Raw genomic sequence first — 19048 nt, 5'->3', positions numbered from 1 at the left:
CGTCATTCAAAAGACTAATGCTGAGGCCAGATCTCAGCCCTTTATTCCATGGCTGGCAGAGCCTGTTTCCACTAGATGGCAACATGCTCAGTCCCTGAAGGAAGGGAAAACCTTGCGTTGGCCTGATCATGAGAAGGACGGAGTAGCTGAAACTCCCAGTGAACTCCCTAGGAGTTATGGGTGTTGGGTTCCTCCTCAGTGTGGCTCTACAGCACCCACCCATTCAGGACCCTACATATGGGTTTATAAGCAACAAAGAATGCTCACAAGATGGTTCATTTCTGGATTTTTCTTTGCGCATGAGGTAAGATGAAGAGCTTGGTCTCTGAAAAGTTGTCTAAATTTTCTTCCAAGCCCCCTTGAACTTGTTTCTCCCTTCTGAGGAATTAGACTAACCATTATGGTCTGTAGACAAGGAAAAGGGTCTAGCCACAATTGTGTTAGAAGCCAGAGACCTAATGAGTATAGGAATTCTGCTTTCTGAATGCCCTAGGAAAAATTTAATTTTAAACACCTGTTTCTCCGGTCTCTTTGCTGTCTCAGGCATCCTCAGGAAGAGCTACTGGCTGGGATGAGTTTCTCCACTGGCCCATTGTGAGAGTTGAGTGTCCTTGATGGGCCATCAATACATAGCTGTCTAACCCTGAAGTAAATCCATCTGGTGATGAGTCACCCAGGGATACAACACAGGTTTATGATACAAGTACACAGCCAATATTCATAACTTCAAATACAAAGATACCAGATTTAACCAGGATAATCATACCTGCTGGATTGTAACGTTTCTATTGACACCTTACATGATACACTTTGTACAAGATTGATGGCAATTATATAACAGTGGTAATATAAATGGTCATCTTTAATCATCCAGCATCATAGGAGGTACTATATTCTTCATACATAAAGTTGAATCATTGATAGAAGTGTAAAACTTAACCTTCTACAAGAAGCACCCACAGCAATATGCTGGAAAGAGAGCTTAGAGGCATGCTAATACCTTCCAGTATACAATAACTATGGAGTCTGTTGCTTAAAGAGCTTTGAAACTATCTTCTACACCTATTGCACAAGAAATGCCTGGCTACCATTATACTTAATCATACAGCTTTTAACAGGCAGAAAGCCAGATTTTTTTTTCAAAATGCTGTCCATGATTGCCAAATTCTTTAGGCAATCCAGTTTTGATTGATTGATTTTTTTTTTTTTGAAGGTGTGACAGGCCAACCCAAAAGACTTCTCAGAATGCTTTTACATTGTCAAAGATAGAATTTAGAAAAACTCTCGCTATCCCCCAAACATCCCCCAAATAACTGACATGGTAGTTTTTGATTCTGTAAAGAAAGTGGACACGGGTAGTATGTAAAATAACACTTGTTAAATTTGTTGTTACTGACAACTGAACAGGTAACACCTAAAATTACTTAACAGCTTAGAAAAAAAATCTGTGTTCAATTTGTTTACTTTGACCCTATCCAAAAAATGTTGTCAAATGCAGTTTCACCGTCTCTGGTTTCTGTAGGTCTTTCATGCTGTACTAGGTGGAAAAAAATAGTGAGGGGGAAGATTGTGTAATTGATAGGGTTACACAAACAGACAGAACTTGAAGTGGATAAGTGCATACTTGAAACTACTATTAAGTTATTTTTTTAAGCCAACTAATAACCTGTAAGTCAGGAAATTTGCTTTCTTTCACTATATATTAAGTTTTGTGGAGGCATTTGTACAACTAAAATACATACATGTCCATCTAAACAAAACTGATGATAAAGAACAGGTCACATCAAGTCCTAAGATCAGTAGTTGTGTGATCATTTTAAACTTACTATTTCTGGCAAAGCATCGAAAACATCCCCTATAACTCTATGTTAAGTAAAAGATGGAGACCGTGGAAGTTAGTGCAGCCTGTTTTTAACCAAATCTACACTATTTACTCCTGGGGGAATTCTGTACCAAAAAAACCTAAAAATACTGCAGAAAGTATTTTAAAATTCTGCATATTTTATTTGTCAAAATAACACAATATAATCACTCCAGTTTCAATTATTCTGGTAATTTATTTAAACTACAATGCAGAAAAAAGGCACAACACCTAAACTAGATCCTGAGCTGTAATTGAGCCCCACTGTGCCACTCTGGCACAGGAAAAAAGCCAGAAAGCACATAGCTCTTCCCAGCTGAGGGTTCCCTTGGTATGAAAAGAGTCCTGACTCCTGTTCACTGCCTGTCCCTACACAAGAAAGAGGGAGGGGTGGGGAAAGGAGCCCAGTCAGAACATATTACACTCATGCACTCTCTAGGGGGGAAGGGATAGCTCAGTTGTTTGAACACTGGCCTGCTAAACTCAGGGTTGTGAGTTCAATCCTTGAGGGGGTCTTTTAGGGATCTGGGGGAAAAATTGGGGATTGGTCCTGCTTTGAGCAGGGGGTTGGACTAGATGACCTCCTGAGGTCCCTTCCAACCCTGATATTCTATGATTTCAAAATACCTGAAGATCACTGGGGACCCATCAGCTGGCATATTTTGGAATAACAGCCCCCTTCCCTGTACTCCCTACCAATCATAAATAATGTATTGATGAGTTTAAATCAAGCATGTGCTTGCCCAAGAAGATGGCCGTATCACTCAGGGGACAATAAGATTAAGCTATATGCAAAAGTGCCTTCTGCTGTTCTTTGATAGTGCACAGGGAAAACGAAACCAAGTCCTAACCATGTAATGCTTTGCACTGTAGATCAAAAATAAACCTTGGAATTGCACCCAAAAACAAATGGGAAGACCATGCAATGAGAAAATGACAGAAAAGCAGCTAGGATTAAGGGCTGCTTATAATCTACTTTGCAGCATCAGTGGATTCTGGGCCATGTTCAAGAATTCATGGTGCTTGCAGCAGATGACTGACAGCCTTTTGGAAGAAGAAATGACTCAGGCAGGGATTCAGGTGAACTGCTGAGATGGATGGAGAATGGGAGTGGGGAGCATTGGAGACAAAATCCCTTTGTCTAATAGTAATGTGCTAGGTTTGACCCTTTATTTCTAGTTATTAGTCAACAAATACATGCAGCCATATGCTCAGTATTAAATCACAGACAACTGAAGACCAAGTGAGAGCAGGGAAAATCAAACTCACAATTTATGTTGCCTACTGACCATCTCCAGAAAGGTCAGTAGTAAACAGTTCATGGAGCACATTTAATAGAAGATTTTTCAGTCCAAAAATTTAGACCAGTTCTAATCACTTAGATTATGTCTACACTACAAAGAGAAGTCAACCTATGTTAGGCCAACTTAGAGCAACCACAGTAATTACTGTGGTGGCTTGTGTCCACAATACCTTCCTTAGGTCAGTGGGGCACATCCTCACCAGGAGTGCTTCCACCAACCTAAGAGGGGCAGTGTTGAGAGCTCTGCTGGTAGCTCCCTGTCAGGAGCTTGGATACCCCACAGGCTCCTACTGGGCCACCCAGGGCTTCTCAGCTCCCTGTTCCCCACCAGGAATGGGGTCCAGCCACCTGGCTCACCAGGGGAGTGGGGGCAGCTGGGCTCTAGCTGCCTGGTTTTCTTGTCAATTTCAAATTGGCCACTTACACCACTCTGGCAATGTAAGGGAGCCTTTAAACTTTTACACCTGTTTTATACTCTTGGGGGAATTCACTAACAATGGGAACAATTCACTAAGCAGGTAGTGTTAACATTCTGCTCTGTCTGAGAGGACAGGGCCAGCCCACACCTACCTCCTCAGAAACACCCTGAAGCCTAGCCCCTCCACACCAGGACCATTGTGATAGCGAGTGACAGAGTCGCTTGCTCGCACAGTCCCAATCCCCCTCCTCTGGCAGTGATTTACATCTCCCCTAGCTACTCCTGATGCCCAAATTGACACACCTATGCTGCCCTGGAGGGGTGCATCAGCGCTCTTATGGCTTCTCTTTACTTCCTCTTCAGAAATCTTTTTTCTGCGGGGAAGCAAAGAAAGCTGCAGGGGACATGAACTCTGCATACATGTGCAATGGCACAGAATCCCCCCCAAGAATAACTATCACTCCACAGCAAGGTTTGGGTTTGTGGGGTAGTTAAGAAGGGCAGGTTGTGCAGATGTTGGAGTGAACTGTTAAAAGTGACTACTGTTGTACGAAATGTGTTTAAAGAGCAAATAAAACAGTCATTGACGGTCACGTGAAAACCAGACTTAACAACCCAAGGTTCAGCATCATGATTTATTCAGAATATGCAAGACATTTTTGTTAAGGTCATTAAAACATTTCAGTAATGTCAGTATTTTAAAATTCAGTTTCTTGAAAAAAAAAGTACATTCTATGCATTCTTAGGGGTTTTTTTCCCCCTATACTTTGAAACTAGATATTAGTTAGCACGGGTCAAATTCCGTTAACTGTCTGATCTGTTTATTCCTCATCTCAGAGGATGTCAATTGTAAGCCACGTTACATTTATAACAAGACAACCTGTATTTACACTTTTGTCTGCATCATAGCCACCATATATACACCTACCAGCAGTTCAAAAAGCAACCTAGTGTATAATAAGTTCATTGGGAAAGCTAGTTTAAACTGTGACAGTATTGCCCAAACCAGTCAGTTAAATACCTTTAGTGCACCAACAGAACTGTAAACATTTTAGTAGGCTTTATACATCTTACTTGGTATTCATAACATGTAATAGAATGCTGTTAGCATATACTGACTGAACTATTAATTAGGCTGATAAGGAAGCAAAGCAAAGCTCTGCCAATGATTGCAATGGGAATTCAATTGGAAATCTGCATTTAAATTCAGGCCTTCAGTTAGAATTCTGTAGCAGGACTAGTGATATGACACAGTCTTCTAGTTTTGCTACTTGTACTCAGCCCTATTTTTACTCTTGGTGGTTTTAGCCTTTAGGGGTCAAATATACAGAAACGCACACTACACGTTCTTGGAGTTAAAGAGTGAAAGCCACTGAAGCGTCAATATATGCAGCAAGGCCAATGTGAGGGACAGAAGGAAAAAAAGTGGAGATTGTTGGACCATGAATTAGCTGTCACTGCCTGCATACCATCCATGCACATTAAAAACCCACCAAAGTGGCTAAACAAAAATTATCCTATTCCTGTCCCTCTTAACCAATGCTTCAAAACCCAGTATGTATCTCTAATAGGGCCTTAAGTCTACAGCCTAATGCTTCATCAAATGCATCAAGCAGTGTAAGTATCTAGAATCCCTCCCATATCACTAATTTTCTACCCATGCTCTCCACTTACAAGATTCTGCTAAAATAGACTTACTGTATTTTTTTTTTTAAACTTCTAAGCTGCTCCCCATTTTTGCTGAAGACTTAAACTATGTCTACACTGCAAGCAAGAGGTGTGATTCCCCTGGTTGTTTATACATACTTGCACTCTCATCCAGCTAGTGCAAATATAAATAGCAATGTAGCAGCAGCAGAGATATGGCTGAGCTGACTGCATACATTTCTACTGGTTTCAGGTGGGTATTGAAAAGAGCTAGAGTGAGTATGTGTACCTGAGCAGGGGAATCACACCCCTCGCTGGCAGTGTGGATACAACCATAATTTAAATCTAATTCCATCCTCATTCCTACCTGCCCTTGAAAAAGTTTTGGGCAAAACTGATATCTGGAGAGTCGGTAGCTGTGGCCAAAACACAATATTTGGTGTTATAAGAATATAAAAAAATGCCCACTATTTAACACATTTTCATTGTGGTAAACTGATAAGTTGGTATCAGTTTATGTGGAAGGGGACAATTTAGAAGTTAATTTTAAAAGGTGGCGAGGGATGAGTTAAAGAACATTTTGGGGACCGAGGAAAAGTACAAAAAGACAAAACATGGTTAAAAACGTTAAGTTGCTTCTAGAAATCATCTAAGATTTCAGAATTTAGTAAGTGTTACCATGGGAAGAGACCTTCTTAGGTTCTGCAGTAAAAATGTAACCCAACCACAATTGCATTTACTAAAATCAGGAGTGTATTTGGCCTGATCTACACTTCAAAATTTATACCGACATAGCTATGTTGGTCGGGATGTAGAAAAACCATACCTTATAGCGACACACTTATTCCAACTATACCACAGCTATACGGACAGAAGAGGGCTTCTGCTGGCACAGCTAAAATCGTTCAGGGAGGTGCTGTTCCCACACCAACAGAATTCCTCCTCCTGTCACCTGTGCTGGCATAATTTGCTGATGTAGGCTTGGTAGCGTACATATACCCTTAGGCTCTTTGGGACACGAGCACCGGGAGAGTCTATACATCTGATTTTTTTTTTTTTTTTTTTTGAGTTGCATGTTAGGATCAGAACTGCCCTCCCTTCATGCTGAAATTCAGACTCCATTTTACACATATAGGAAAGTTACCAGCTTGGACAATACAGGCCAGCGTACAGGCACACAATAACAATCATAATTGGATAAATCCTGAGCAATGTAATTTGAAGATTTCAAACAATTCTTAGTATTTAGTTGTGATATTGCATTTCAAAGGTTATGTCAGACAAGAGTCTAGGTGTTCATTTATTTTGGTCTCCAAAACCTCGGTCTGGCAAACGGGACAACTAACTTTTTTATTTTGACTAACAGCAGAACTACAACTTTCAGAGGACACTGTTGGTTCAGCATTGTTTTTCATAGGAGTGTTAGTTCTAGAAGTGCCATCAGTACTCTCTCTCTTTATAAAGTAGTTTACAAAGGCAAATTTGTCTTCCGTTTTCGGCCGTTTCTGTGGTATACCACCACTTTCAAAGCTGCTATTTCCCTGGGATGAAACCCAGGATCTTAGAGTTGTCTCAGCTTGTTCAAAGGAAGTTTGTTTCGGTGTCTCATTAGAAGATGGAAAAACCGACTTGGCATTTGTAGGACTTTGGTTCAAATTTCCTCCATTAACAGGAGAAATTTTAACAGGCGACCCATCAACATTCCTGTAAGCTTTTGTATTAGCGACAGATATTTTAGGAAACTTGTGGTTCAAAGCAAAGCTGTTTTTATGATTGGAGCGATCAGTAAAAACTGGATGGGAAATGCTGGTACTGAATGTGTTTGGTTCAAATTTTAGTTCATTTTTAGGAACTGATCTTGCGGTTCCAGCTGCTGAATAACATTGTGGACTGGGTATTTCTCTGCCCTTAATACTGTTGGAACTTTTGTGTCTCTCAGGGGACCAAAGGCCTGCTCCTCCAAGCTGATATCCTTTTCCACTAAAAGGAATTAGGCTTCGTATATCACCTCCATGTATCCTTCCTGCAAAAGATGAGTGATTGGTAACTTTGTTCTAATCTACTACATTTGCTCAGTATCAAGTCTGTTAACTCAACAACTTGCTATTTGATTTTTAAGAAGTCAAACAGGACTTGAATACCAGCCTGTTATTCCACAGCAGGATGGAGCTAAGTTCTGTGGTAAGATCCCCCAAATTCTGACACACTCGTGTGGCAGACAAAAACTTTTTCAGCAGCTTGATTTAAATAAAAAGGAGCTTTTTAATTAATATAAGCAGGACATATATATGATTAATACAGTACCCTTCCTGTTTTTTATATTCAATTTTACGCTGTCACCGTATTTCAGTCTAATATATTGTATATTTTCATATTGATAATGAAGTAATGCATCAGTAGATGTCAAGTGTGGGACTGGTGAGAAAAATGTTGATTTTGGAAGCTGGGTAGAGGACAGTTGTACCACTTGGCAGGTGGGAGAGAGGTGGGCATTGTGGGTTAATGATGTTAGCTGAAGCTTTCTGCTAAAGTCATCACCTGTGAAACAGTGAATATTGAAATTTTACACTCGTTTTCAGGAGTTAGCAAGCCACTGCGATAAATAAGGTGGTTAATTCATATTATTTCTGGCTAGTTAGATTCAGAAAGATAACATTGCTTAGCAGGTTCTCCTCACAATGATAAGGACAAGAAATGTCTAATAGTATTGTAGAACCTAAGCCTTTGACTCTGCTGTGCAGGGTAAAGATTTTGCTGCAAGTTCTGTGACCCTGAAATACACAGGGCCATGCCTGCATAACTAGTTTTCTGCTTAAAATTCTGGGATGAAAGTTAATACGGATGGAATGACATTTTCATAAGCTGCATCCCTTTGAATGGCCAGGTGCTGTGATTCTAATTATGATTCGCTAATAGTAAGATAGATCACAAGTAAATCCAGAAATCTGAGTTATTTATTTAGTCCAATATTTTTGCTCTAAAAATATGAAGATGACTACATAGTGCTGCACAGACCTTTAACTATGCTATAACTTTAATGCAACACAAGCATTTAAAAAAAAAAATCCCAAAAACCATGTGAACCAAATCCAACATTACAGAAAATCTTAATACTAAATTTCTCCAGTATTTGATCTATTTTCATTTGTTGGAGTACTGTATAGGGCAGGAGTGGGCCTGAAGGGAAGAAAAGTGAAAACAGAGTTACATACCTTTGGTATCAGATGGCTCAGAGTTTGAAAGCTTTCCTAGCTGGGTTTTCTCCTTGCCTTTTTTAGAATAGTTCTCTGGCTCCTTTACTTTTGAGAACGTTCCTCCACAGGTCTGTTGGTGGTCAGACCACCAGAAGTCTCGCGCAGAGGGTGCCCTATTCATTGCGCGTTTCACATATCCATAATAAGGTTTTCTACTCTGACATGGGCCATTACATCGCCACCAGTGTTGGCGATATGAATCCACCTCATCATGAAAGTCGTGATAGATCTAAGCATAAAACAAAAACACAACAGTCATTTCCATTTCATATTAATCATTCATCTTTACATGTTTGAAATGTGCTAGCATTCTTTAACTACTTACTACTACCTCTCATGGGGAAAACCCTCAGAGAGCCAGGAGGAAAAGAGCACATTATTTACCTGCTAGCAGAGAGCCTACCGTATGCATAGCAACCACTTTCAAGTAAATAGCATTTTTCCCTCCCGACAAAAATTAAAACGCCTGATATATGGACAGCACAATCTTGCATACTAATAACCATTAAATATTAACTAGCACTCTGTGCACTAAGAGATATTAAGCAATAATGGATCAATGCTTGTTTCCCTTTCATGAAGCTTTATTCTGCACCTAGACAGAGGAATAAATCAACTCCCCTCCCTGCATCTTTAAGTTAATAACTGAAGTACAGAATCTTCTTGAATTTTAATGTTATCTATTCTTCTTCTTCTTCAACTAAAGGAAAATGGTTGGGTCAAATTTGGCCCAAAATTTAGATACTGTAAAAACAAAGCTTTTATAAAACTTAAGACAAATAGAAACTTTTGCTGGATATTTTGTTTGAATTCATTAAAAAGCCCTATCTGCAACTGCTTTTTGCTCCCAATCAGTGCACTATAGTAAGAGTGTGTGAAAACCAGGAAGTAAAATACCAAGTTGACTATGAACAAAAGAAACTGATGATTCTGTTTTCATTTTCTAAAAAGAAAAAAATATGGAGGAGGAAACACCATAATAAAATGTAAATTGGAGTTTTATTCAAAACTTAAGATATTTATCTAAGGCATTAGTAGTAACATAGATGTGAGCTTTAAAATACAAAATTTATGGTTAACGCAACAGTCTCTCTTTATTAAATCTTAAAAGCAAACTGGATTTTTAGTTCCCAAATTGTATCCTGAAGTTGAAGTCTTTTTCCTTTAAGAGTTCATAACACTAAAAATTTAAAAACAAATATTGAGCCAGAATGGCTCCAGAGATTTTTTTCTAAAAAATGTATAATATAATACAATATACGTTTACAAGTTACATATTCCCAAACAGGTTTTACTGCACTCTCCTCAACCTGCTTGCTCCTCCCCTCCCCATAACTAGTACAAAGCTCTCTCTACCCAAAGCTGTTCATACCATCTATGGACTGGCTAACAATAAGTGCCAACATATTATCATACTATATTTGAAATATCCAGTTACATAGTACCTGAATAGAAAATATAGTTTAAATTTTCTAGATTGTATTTTGTTAAGTAAAAACGACTTACTGTAACATTGGCTCCAGTCATGCGATTGATACGACGCATGTGTTTGCAAAACTCTGGCCCATGGGATTCATGGTCTTTGTCATTGTTAGTGACAAATAATAGGGCATGAATCATTTCATGTAAGAGTGTCTGAAACAAAAGTCATTAAATTGCTAGATGTTTTCTGAAAAACATATGATATATTATTTTAAAATAATTTAGCTAATAGCCCATTTTGTCTTTACTACTTTCTATTTATCTTGATACAGATTTTATTTCCGTGCATTTGCAATCTAAGTATGGGTCATAAGAATACAATAACAACTCTCTGCTAAAAATCATCCTCTCTCTCCATATATCCTAAAGGGCATTCAAAGGGACATTACTATGAAAAATGACATTCAAAATCTGATCTCCCCTGACTTAGGCTCTTTTAAAAAAATTACTTCCCCAGGAGAAAAGCGATGCTTGTGAGCCTGCAGTAGGATGCAGATTTTGCAAGACTGCAGATCACTGAGCACTTTAGAATAGGAATCTTGTCTAACCTTAATTTCCAACCAGCTCACAACAACAGAACTGGGAGAGAACTGAGGAACAGCATGAAACTTACATGCACGATCAAATCCTCCTTTTTGTGTTACTAGGCTGCTCAGCCAGGAGATTGAATTGAAATAGTTTCATTTTGCATTCTGAAGCCAACTTTATAGTTTTAACATTGAGGAAGGGGATATTTTAAATCCCTCAAAAATATTTTTCCTATTTCTGGGAGTAAAATGGGTGAATGACTTTGGGTCTTACCCATAAGGGTTTCAGTTCAGAAAAATTGTGACTGAGATTACCATGATTTTGCATACTTAGACAACCACCACTAAGCAATTAATACAAGTTTCCTATCAAAGCAAAGACTATTTTATAATCTAGATAACATTGTGCATTAAGACCTCCAGTGCACAATTTAAGACAGGATACACTTCAGGAGATTTACAGTAAGTTTACACATAGATGAAATGTCTTAAAATACCTCTACAAGATCCTTTCTTGGTCTTAGCTTTAAGAGTGGCTCACTAAGGCGGATGGAACACATCCCACCTCTTCCTTCATAGCTGCACACTCCAGCACATCTAAAAAAGAAAAATAGGCAGACGGTAGACTTCTATTTGTTTTTGTAGCTGGTGGAGCAGAACTGAGAATTAAATACACAAATACTGGTCCACTTAACATTGCCAAGTAAACCAAGATTTTTTTTAACAACTCTCCAAAGAGCACAACATTGCTAAAGTCCAAGCCTTATCCACAATTTAACCAATAATTTTACAGTACAAACTAGGAAATGGCAAAAAAAACCCTACTTCCAAAATAGTCCTAAAACATATGAATCTATTGCTACTGCTTCGACCTGAGTTTCCCTTTTCTGAAGCCTTTCAAAACAAATAATTGGTGAAAACGAAAACGGAGGCGCTACATCTTACAGTAAGTGTAATATGCAGTCACACACACCTCGAGTTTACCACACACAGACTAACAGCACTGACTGTGCAGCCACTTCTAATGCCCCGCCAGGTTTACCTACTCCAGGGGGAAACACGCTCCTGGCGTGTGAAGCCAAGGGGGGATTCGCAGTTTGTGCAAGTGTCCAGTCGGGAGAGCGTGACACATGTCACTGAACAGGTCACGTCCCGAGCGGAGGTGGCAGGAATTAACTATTCCAAGTGAGCTAGAGACACACCCGCCCCTGGCCTCGCACCCCATCATTACACACCACCTCGTGGGGCGCTGCGGACAGGAGGAGTCTGTCCGAAAGGCCCAGGCCCGTCTTCTGGTGGGTCTCCCTCTGCGGGCTCAGTGGCCGGTCGGTAGGCCCGCGAGGCGCCCCCTGCCTTTGCAGGCGCGCGGCGGGTTTCTCCCCACATCGCCCCCTCCGGGAGCGGGTCGGCATCCGAGTTACGGTTTGAACCAGCTCCCCAGAGAGGCTCCCGAGGTTGCGACCCCCGGGGCCCCCTCCCGTCTGGCGGCCGCGGCGATCGCGCTTTAACTGGAGCCGCGAGTTCCTGGGATCAGCGCGGCCGCTCGATGCAGCTCCCCGGGGCCGTTCAATGGGGCCGGCTGCTCCTGCTCCCGCAGCGCCCCGAGCCCCGCCGCCGGCCCGTTCCAACAGCCGCCCGCAGCCGTTACCGTACAGCGTCATGCGCGGGCTCCACGTCACCGCCACGGCCGCCAGCTTGCCCCAGAAGAGCGTCTCGTTGAACTGCACGAAGAGGCCGCGGACGTCGGGGCTCGGGTCCAGCAGCTCCCAGGCCTCGTCCACCACGGAGAGCGGCCGCGGCGGCGCTGAGGAGCCGCGCGGGAACTCACTACAGGCCGCTGCCGCTGCCGCTGCCGCTTCCTCCTCTTCCTCCCACTGCGCCTGTAACCGCAGCGCCAGCAGGAAGTCTCCGTCCATCCCGATGGAGCGCCGTCGGCCCGGGCCCAGGCGGGAAGCGCACTGTGCGACCCCTCAGCCTCCCAACCGGCAACCGCTGACTCGGATTCTGGCGCACGCGCAATACAGCGGGGTACCCTCCTGTTGCCCCCTTCTCAGCACATGCGTATTCTACCACTTTCCTCTTGCGCGTGCGCCAAATAGCGTCCCACACTCAACTTCCGCTCTGTCCGACACATACGTACTACCCGGCGAGTACAGCCCCCTCAATCAGCGCTTGCGCAGTGCAGCCTCTGACGTAGCATTATTACGCCATTCAAAGGAGGTCGCTCTCCAGGCGCACGCGCAATATGCCGCAGTAGCTGGTGCGTAATCCTGGCGCATGCGCCCTTTCCCAGCGCCGCCGTACCTGCTGTCACCCGTCTTCCGCTCTCGGTGTGTCGGGGCTTGCGGCCTCCCTGCCGGCGGTACCGATGGCGCTGCCGCTGGGTGAGGGCGGGGGCGGGAGCCGGCTGCGGCGGCAGCTGGAGTCGGGGGGCTTCGCGGCGGGCGAGTACGTGAAGCAGCTGTCGCAGCAGTCGGACGGGGACCGGGACCTGCAGGAGCACCGGCAGCGCATCCAGGCGCTGAGCGAGGAGACGGCGCAGAGCCTCAAGCGCAACGTCTACCAGAACTACCGCCAGTTCATCGAGACGGCGCGCGAGATCAGCTACCTGGAGAGCGAGATGTACCAGCTCAGCCACATCCTCACCGAGCAGAAGGGCATCATGGAGGCCGTCACCCAGGCCCTGCTGCTGCAGGCCGACCGCGACGACCCCGCCCTGGGCGCCCGCCGCGCCGCCGCCGACCCCCACAGCAACCCCTTCCTCCCCCTCTCGGCCAAGGAGGCCGCCAGCGAGGAGGGGAGGCAGCGCACGCTCACCACCCTGCTGGAGAAGGTAGAGGGCTGCCGGGACCTGCTTCCCGAGAGCCCCGGCAAGTATCTCGTCTACAACGGCGACCTGGTGGAGTACGACGCCGATCACATGGCGCAGATCCAGCGGGTGCATGCCTTCCTCATGAACGACTGCCTGCTGGTGGCCACCTGGCTGCCCAACCGGCGTGGTGCCTACCGCTACGATGCCCTCTATCCCCTGGAAGGGTTGGCTGTGATCAATGTCAAGGACAACCCGCCCATGAAGGACATGTTCAAGCTGCTCATGTTTCCCGAGAGCCGCATCTTCCAGGCCGAGAATGCCAAGATCAAGAAGGAGTGGCTGGAGGTGCTGGAGGAGACCAAGCGGAACCGCGCCCTCAGTGAGAAGCTGAGGCTGGAGCAGGAGGCCCCACCACGTACTGCTCCGCCACCTCCTGAGGCCACTAATCCCTTTGACAGAGAAGATGAAAAGGAACCCACACCTGAGGAAGAGACAGTAGATCTGTCCCTGGAGTGGATCCAGGAGTTGCCTGAAGACCTAGATGTCTGCATTGCCCAGAGAGATTTTGAGGGGGCAGTGGACCTGTTGGATAAGCTGAATGAGTATTTGGGAGAGAAGGCTATGAGCCAGCCAGTGAGGGAGCTAAGAGCCAAGGTAGATGAGCGAGTCAGGCAGCTCACCGATGTGCTGGTGTTTGAGCTATCTCCGGATCGGTCATTACGAGGTGGTCCTAGGGCCACTCGCCGGGCTGTGTCCCAGCTCATTCGCTTGGGGCAGTCCACCAAGGCATGTGAGCTTTTCTTGAAGAACAGGGCAGCTGCTGTACACACAGCCATCCGTCAACTGCGCATTGAGGGTGCCACTCTGCTCTACATCCATAAGCTTTGCCATGTCTTTTTTACCAGTTTGTTAGAGACGGCCAGGGAGTTTGAGACAGACTTTGCTGGCAACAGTGGCTGCTACTCTGCCTTCATTGTGTGGGCCCGCTCGGCAATGAGGATGTTTGTAGATGCCTTTAGCAAGCAAGTATTCGACAGTAAAGAGAGCTTGTCCACTGCTGCTGAGTGTGTGAAGGTAAGTGTGTAAGGAAGGTAGTATGGTCTGGTGAATTGACCCCATTCCTGGAAGAAACCAGTAACTTCTGATTTCTAATCCTTGTTCGCTTACTGATTACCTCTGTGGCTTTGGTCTGAAAGGTGTCCTGCTTCTTTAGGATGTATGAAAGGCTTTTTTGTTGTGGGTTTTTTCTGCTTGTCTTTTGTTCTGTGAATATCAGCAATGCCAGGTTTGGTTTTCCCATGTTTTGCCCAAAGACTGATTGGAGATTGCAAAAGTTTGTCAGCTCTTTCACATCTTAATTAAAGGGATAAGATTTATTTGTTAAAGTTTGAATATGCCTTTCTCCAAAGAGTTTATTGGATTGGATTCGACTATGGATTAACAAAAGTTTTTTAAAAAAATACTAAAAATCCTTTATTCCTTAATTCCCCAGTTTTCAGGCTCTTATGACATGATCCTATTACTGCTCTAGTTGTCTGTAGTGTTCTGTGGCAGAAAAGATCTGCATTTCTAATATATATAAAATCAGTCTATTTCTTTTTTTTGAAGGTACATTTAATCTCTGCCTTATTTTTCATATCTATAAAATAGGGCTGATACTTTTAAGGGTAACATGGTGATTAACTAGATTAGTCTGTAAAAAAAATTAGTGTATAAGATATCCAGATATATATTAATAAATGTTGTTATTGAAGGTAGCGAAGGAGCACTGCAAGCAGCTCAGCGAGATTGGGCTGGACCTCACTTTCATCATTCATGCCCTGTTAGTGAAAGATATCAAAGGAGCTTTGCAGAGCTACAAGGATATCATAATTGAGGCCACCAAGCATCGCAACTCTGAAGAGATGTGGAGAAGGATGAACCTGATGACCCCAGGTGCTCTGGGAAAACTCAGAGAGGAGATGAGGAGCTGTGGAATGAGCACTTTTGACCAATACACTGGTGATGACTGCTGGGTGAACCTTAGCTACACTGTGGTGGCTTTTACCAAGCAGACAATGGCCTTCTTGGAGGAAGCACTCAAGCTGTATTTCCCAGAGCTGCACATGGTTCTACTGGAAAGCCTAGTGGAGATTATCCTTGTGGCTGTCCAGCATGTCGATTACAGTTTACGGTGTGAACAGGACCCTGAGAAAAAAGCATTCATCAGGCAGAATGCGTCTTTTCTTTATGAAACTGTCCTTCCTGTTGTGGAGAAAAGGTTTGAGGAAGGGGTCGGAAAGCCAGCGAAGCAACTACAGGATCTGAGAAATGCTTCAAGACTAATGCGTGTAAATCCTGAAAGTACAACTTCTGTAGTATAAATGAAACCCGTGTGTTCTGTTCAGAAGCCTACAGCGTACTTTCAGTAGTGTTGTCTATGAAGATATATTTTGTAAATCTTTTCCAAATCCCTGAAAGCTGTAAAATTCCATCTGCAACCTTGTTTTAACTAAAGATTCATGAACTAAATCTGAAAACAAGGAAGGGAAAGAAAAATCAAATAATTAAGGAGAAAAAGCATTGGGGTCACATAATCTTGTATTGCATGTCTCCTTTCCCCATTAATAGCCTCTGTTGTGATGTTTTATATTCTGCTTTGGGCCGAATAAAATGTTAATGAAATATCTACATACTTGTACTACATATAGCAGTAGAATATAACCTCTAATCACATTTTGAATTGTGTGATTTTAAAAAAAAATTAACATATTCCTGAAGGAGTACAATTGCTAGGTTTACTGAAGAATTCTATGAGTGTGGTTCTTTGTGAAGCTCATCCACCTTTCAAACATGAGTAAATTCTATGGATTTGCAGAATTCACCCTCTGGTAGTTTTTAAGCAGAGATTTGCTTGACAACAAGACAGGCAATCAGCACTACAGAGAGCGCATAGTCACTTCAAAAAAAGATTCTCACGTCAAAGATGTTATTAAAAAAGAAAACATTTCCCTACCTAGTTTAGCAAAAGGACATTATCAACTTAAAAATCCTACCTCCCTGACGAAATGCTCTACTTACTGTTAGAAAGATTTTTTGTTGTGGGTTTTTTCTGCTTGTAGAAAGAACACCTAAGATTATTATAACTAAGAGAATTTTTTAAAGTTATGTGTTTACTTTGTTTTTCTGTTGACTTCAATGGGAGCAGGAGCGGGTCCATTACACACACACAGTGTAGTTTATTGAGGTGTGGGTATAACTACTTTTCCATCCCCTATCTACCTGTAGAAACCATAGCAAAGAGGGCTTCTTGTTTCAAAACATAAATGAGACTGAGTTGTGCGGGTTGGAGGAAGGTTGTCATTAAAGTACGATTTCATGTTTAGGAGACCTACATTCCAGCTTCACTTGTGCAAGGGCATGGATGGTAGAGACAGGAAGAAACATTTTTCCTAAAGAGAATGATGCTTATGTAATTCTTTTTAAAAACATATACGACATGGCTGTTACTGCAAATTTGTTAGTGTTGCTTTCTACAGTATAGTAATTCATTATAAAAATTACCTGTTTCAGTCTTTTTACAACCTTCCCCCTCTTCAAACACCAAACCATACTATATGTGTTTGATTACACTGAAAATTTGAAATGCTTTATCCACACCACAGATACACTACCCTGCCAATGTCCTTTATCCCTGTTTGTAGAAGGGACCACAACCAGAAATAAGATATTTTGATCTACTTGGTTTCACTAGTGTGATTGCCAACTAGAGTGCCAGTTTCATGGGTATTTTATGTAGATGCCTGTTCTCTGGAATCTGAACAGTGACTACTATCTCGTTCTATATAGGTCTCTGAAAATAACTGGTAATTTTCTATTGACTCAAACCATTGCCCAGTCTTTTGAATTCTCTCTTCCTCTTCTTGTAACCATACATCTTCTTAATCTTGAGAAAACAATATTGTTACAAATGATTTTGTGTTAGAATCTTAATGGGCATTAATGAGAATCATACCCCTGCACTTTTAAACTTGTCTCTTTTAAATGAAACTTTAGCAACTTGTGGTGATCAGCACCTTATAAAAGCATGTGTTGCAAAACATTTAACTAGTAAAAGCAATTGAATAGCTGATTATATAGAGCCAGCCCATTGCCGCATTTTCCTAGATTTTTCATCTCTTTATTTAATGGCTCGTTCTCACGCTGGTGACTCTTGGACAGCACTGGAGCTTAGAGACTCTGCAAGGCACCCTCCCACTCCATTCATTCACTCTCAAGATTATTTCTGGGTTCACTATACAATTATTTTGCTGGTCAAGTTGCATGAAAAACGAGAGTGCATTTTTACAGTGTAAGAACCAGTTCCATGGTCTAAGTTAGTTGAATGCAATTGAAGGCCACTAAAATAATTGTATTTCTTTTATGCCAAATTAGGACAATGAGAGTTACTGCTCAGGCAAATATTCCTCTTAAATCCTTGTTCTGGGGTTATTTCATTGCACTACCCTGAAAAGCAGAATCCAACAATCCAGGGTAGTTTGTTGGGGGGGGTTTATAGCTAATATGTCCTTTGAAACACACACCAGTGCATGGTAGATGCATCAGCCTTAATGAGTTTGGGAAACATTTTCAGATTGGTTATAAAAGAGAACCAAAGAGCATCATTTATGGTTATTATTTTTAATGCTATATATTCTGTATCTTTTTTCCCCCACTCCTGAAGATAGGATTTTCATTTAGGAGTACAGAATAATCGACTTAAAGCTCATTTGAATTTGTTGCAGTTCAAGAAAGGTAACCTGCGAGACTAAATATTAAGGCTCTGGTTCTTCACTGTATCTGAGGGCTTGCTGAAAGGAGCTGGGTTGCAGCACCCTGATTCAGAGCTTCCCAATAAGATACAGTAGGAGAGGTGTCCTCTTCTAATTGATGCTGTTGTTGCTGCTGATGTAACATTCCTTACTGCCAGCAGAGGATTGAGCGTAATGGATCTCAGCTCTGCCATATCTTCTTCTGCCCCTGATGTGATCCCTCTTTATACCAGAGGTTGGGAAGCACCCGATATAAGAGGCAGAATCTGTCCAGTAACTTTAGCAGACCAGAAAGTCCAGGCTTTCCTTTGATTTTGTTGACCAAATCTTGTATTTGCTTAGACTGCCACAAATTCACACTAATTTTTGCATATGGAGTTTGGGCTGTCTAGACCACTGTAGGTAGCATTGATATTTTATACCTTGTGGTTCTGTTTAAGTCACGACTGAGAATTTATATAGGGCAAAATAAATTATGGCTGAGACAAGTGATGTATAAATTAAATTGAACACACACTTTGTATGCTAACTGAAATAGCTATGATTAAAATAAACATTTTGAAAGTCCCTTTTTAATAAATAAAATTTCAGATTTGCTTACACTAATGTTAGGTAGCACTTTTCTTTTCCTAAAACAAAATGCAGGTAGGGAGAGTATTGTTCAGCTTTTAGTTTAGTATTTGGATTAACTATTAAGATGATACACTAATTTTGCAATTTTGGTGGTTTGGAGTGGAATAATCAGTTCTGTTGTTAGAATTTTTTCATTTTGAGAGGGTATTGTGTGTAAAATTCGATAATTCCTTTAGCTGCTTTGATGAAATTGTGAATGTCTGAATACAGTCAAGACACTGTTACTCATGGGAGTTGATGTGTTTCGTATAATTTAATGGAGTAACATTTCTGAGTGGAGAGGACCATACAGTAGACTTTGTATGGATACAAATTCATAGT

The 19048-nt window shown here is 42.2% G+C and overlaps 2 protein-coding genes across 8 annotated transcripts in view; one reads left to right on the top strand and one right to left on the bottom strand.

Annotated features, from left to right (window-relative positions):
- The window catches only part of SPRTN (SprT-like N-terminal domain), a 64394-nt gene extending 51829 nt beyond the window's left edge, over positions 1–12565 (bottom strand). For 4 of the 7 annotated variants that reach the window (XR_013345686.1, XR_013345685.1, XM_077813406.1 and 1 more), the window contains exons 1-4: positions 12146–12565; positions 10990–11089; positions 9990–10118; positions 8442–8712 (exon numbers count right to left, since the gene is read on the bottom strand). Coding sequence is in view for 5 of the 7 variants with exons in the window: in XM_077813406.1 (XP_077669532.1) it covers positions 8442–8712; positions 9990–10118; positions 10990–11089; positions 12146–12408 (763 nt within the window). In the remaining 2 variants the exon portion in view is untranslated. Of the gene's footprint in view, positions 1–4203; positions 7768–8441; positions 8713–9989; positions 10119–10989; positions 11090–11727 lie in introns of those variants that run through there. The other 3 variants (XM_077813402.1, XM_077813403.1, XM_077813404.1) reach the window with 3 other exon arrangements.
- Positions 12566–12760: 195 nt separating this feature from the next.
- Positions 12761–15974, top strand: EXOC8 (exocyst complex component 8). The gene is made up of 2 exons (XM_077813401.1): positions 12761–14378; positions 15059–15974. Exons 1-2 carry the CDS (start codon positions 12861–12863, stop codon positions 15665–15667), a joined length of 2127 nt encoding a protein of 708 aa, XP_077669527.1. The 5' UTR covers positions 12761–12860; the 3' UTR covers positions 15668–15974.
- Positions 15975–19048: the final 3074 nt, after the last annotated feature.

This window comes from Eretmochelys imbricata, chromosome 3 (assembly GCF_965152235.1).
Source record: "Eretmochelys imbricata isolate rEreImb1 chromosome 3, rEreImb1.hap1, whole genome shotgun sequence".
Classification (NCBI taxonomy): domain Eukaryota; kingdom Metazoa; phylum Chordata; order Testudines; family Cheloniidae; genus Eretmochelys; species Eretmochelys imbricata.
Note: the sequence above shows the minus strand (reverse complement) of the source record. Positions and strands in the feature narration are given on the sequence as shown.

Bases quoted from the DNA above. Each gene is read 5' to 3' on its own strand.
- EXOC8 (XM_077813401.1), top strand. From the start codon at position 12,861: ATGGCGCTGCCGCTGGGTGAGGGCGGGGGCGGGAGCCGGCTGCGGCGG. The intron at 14,379-15,058 runs GTAAGTGTGTAA...TTGTTATTGAAG, and splicing joins CTGCTGCTGAGTGTGTGAAG to GTAGCGAAGGAGCACTGCAA.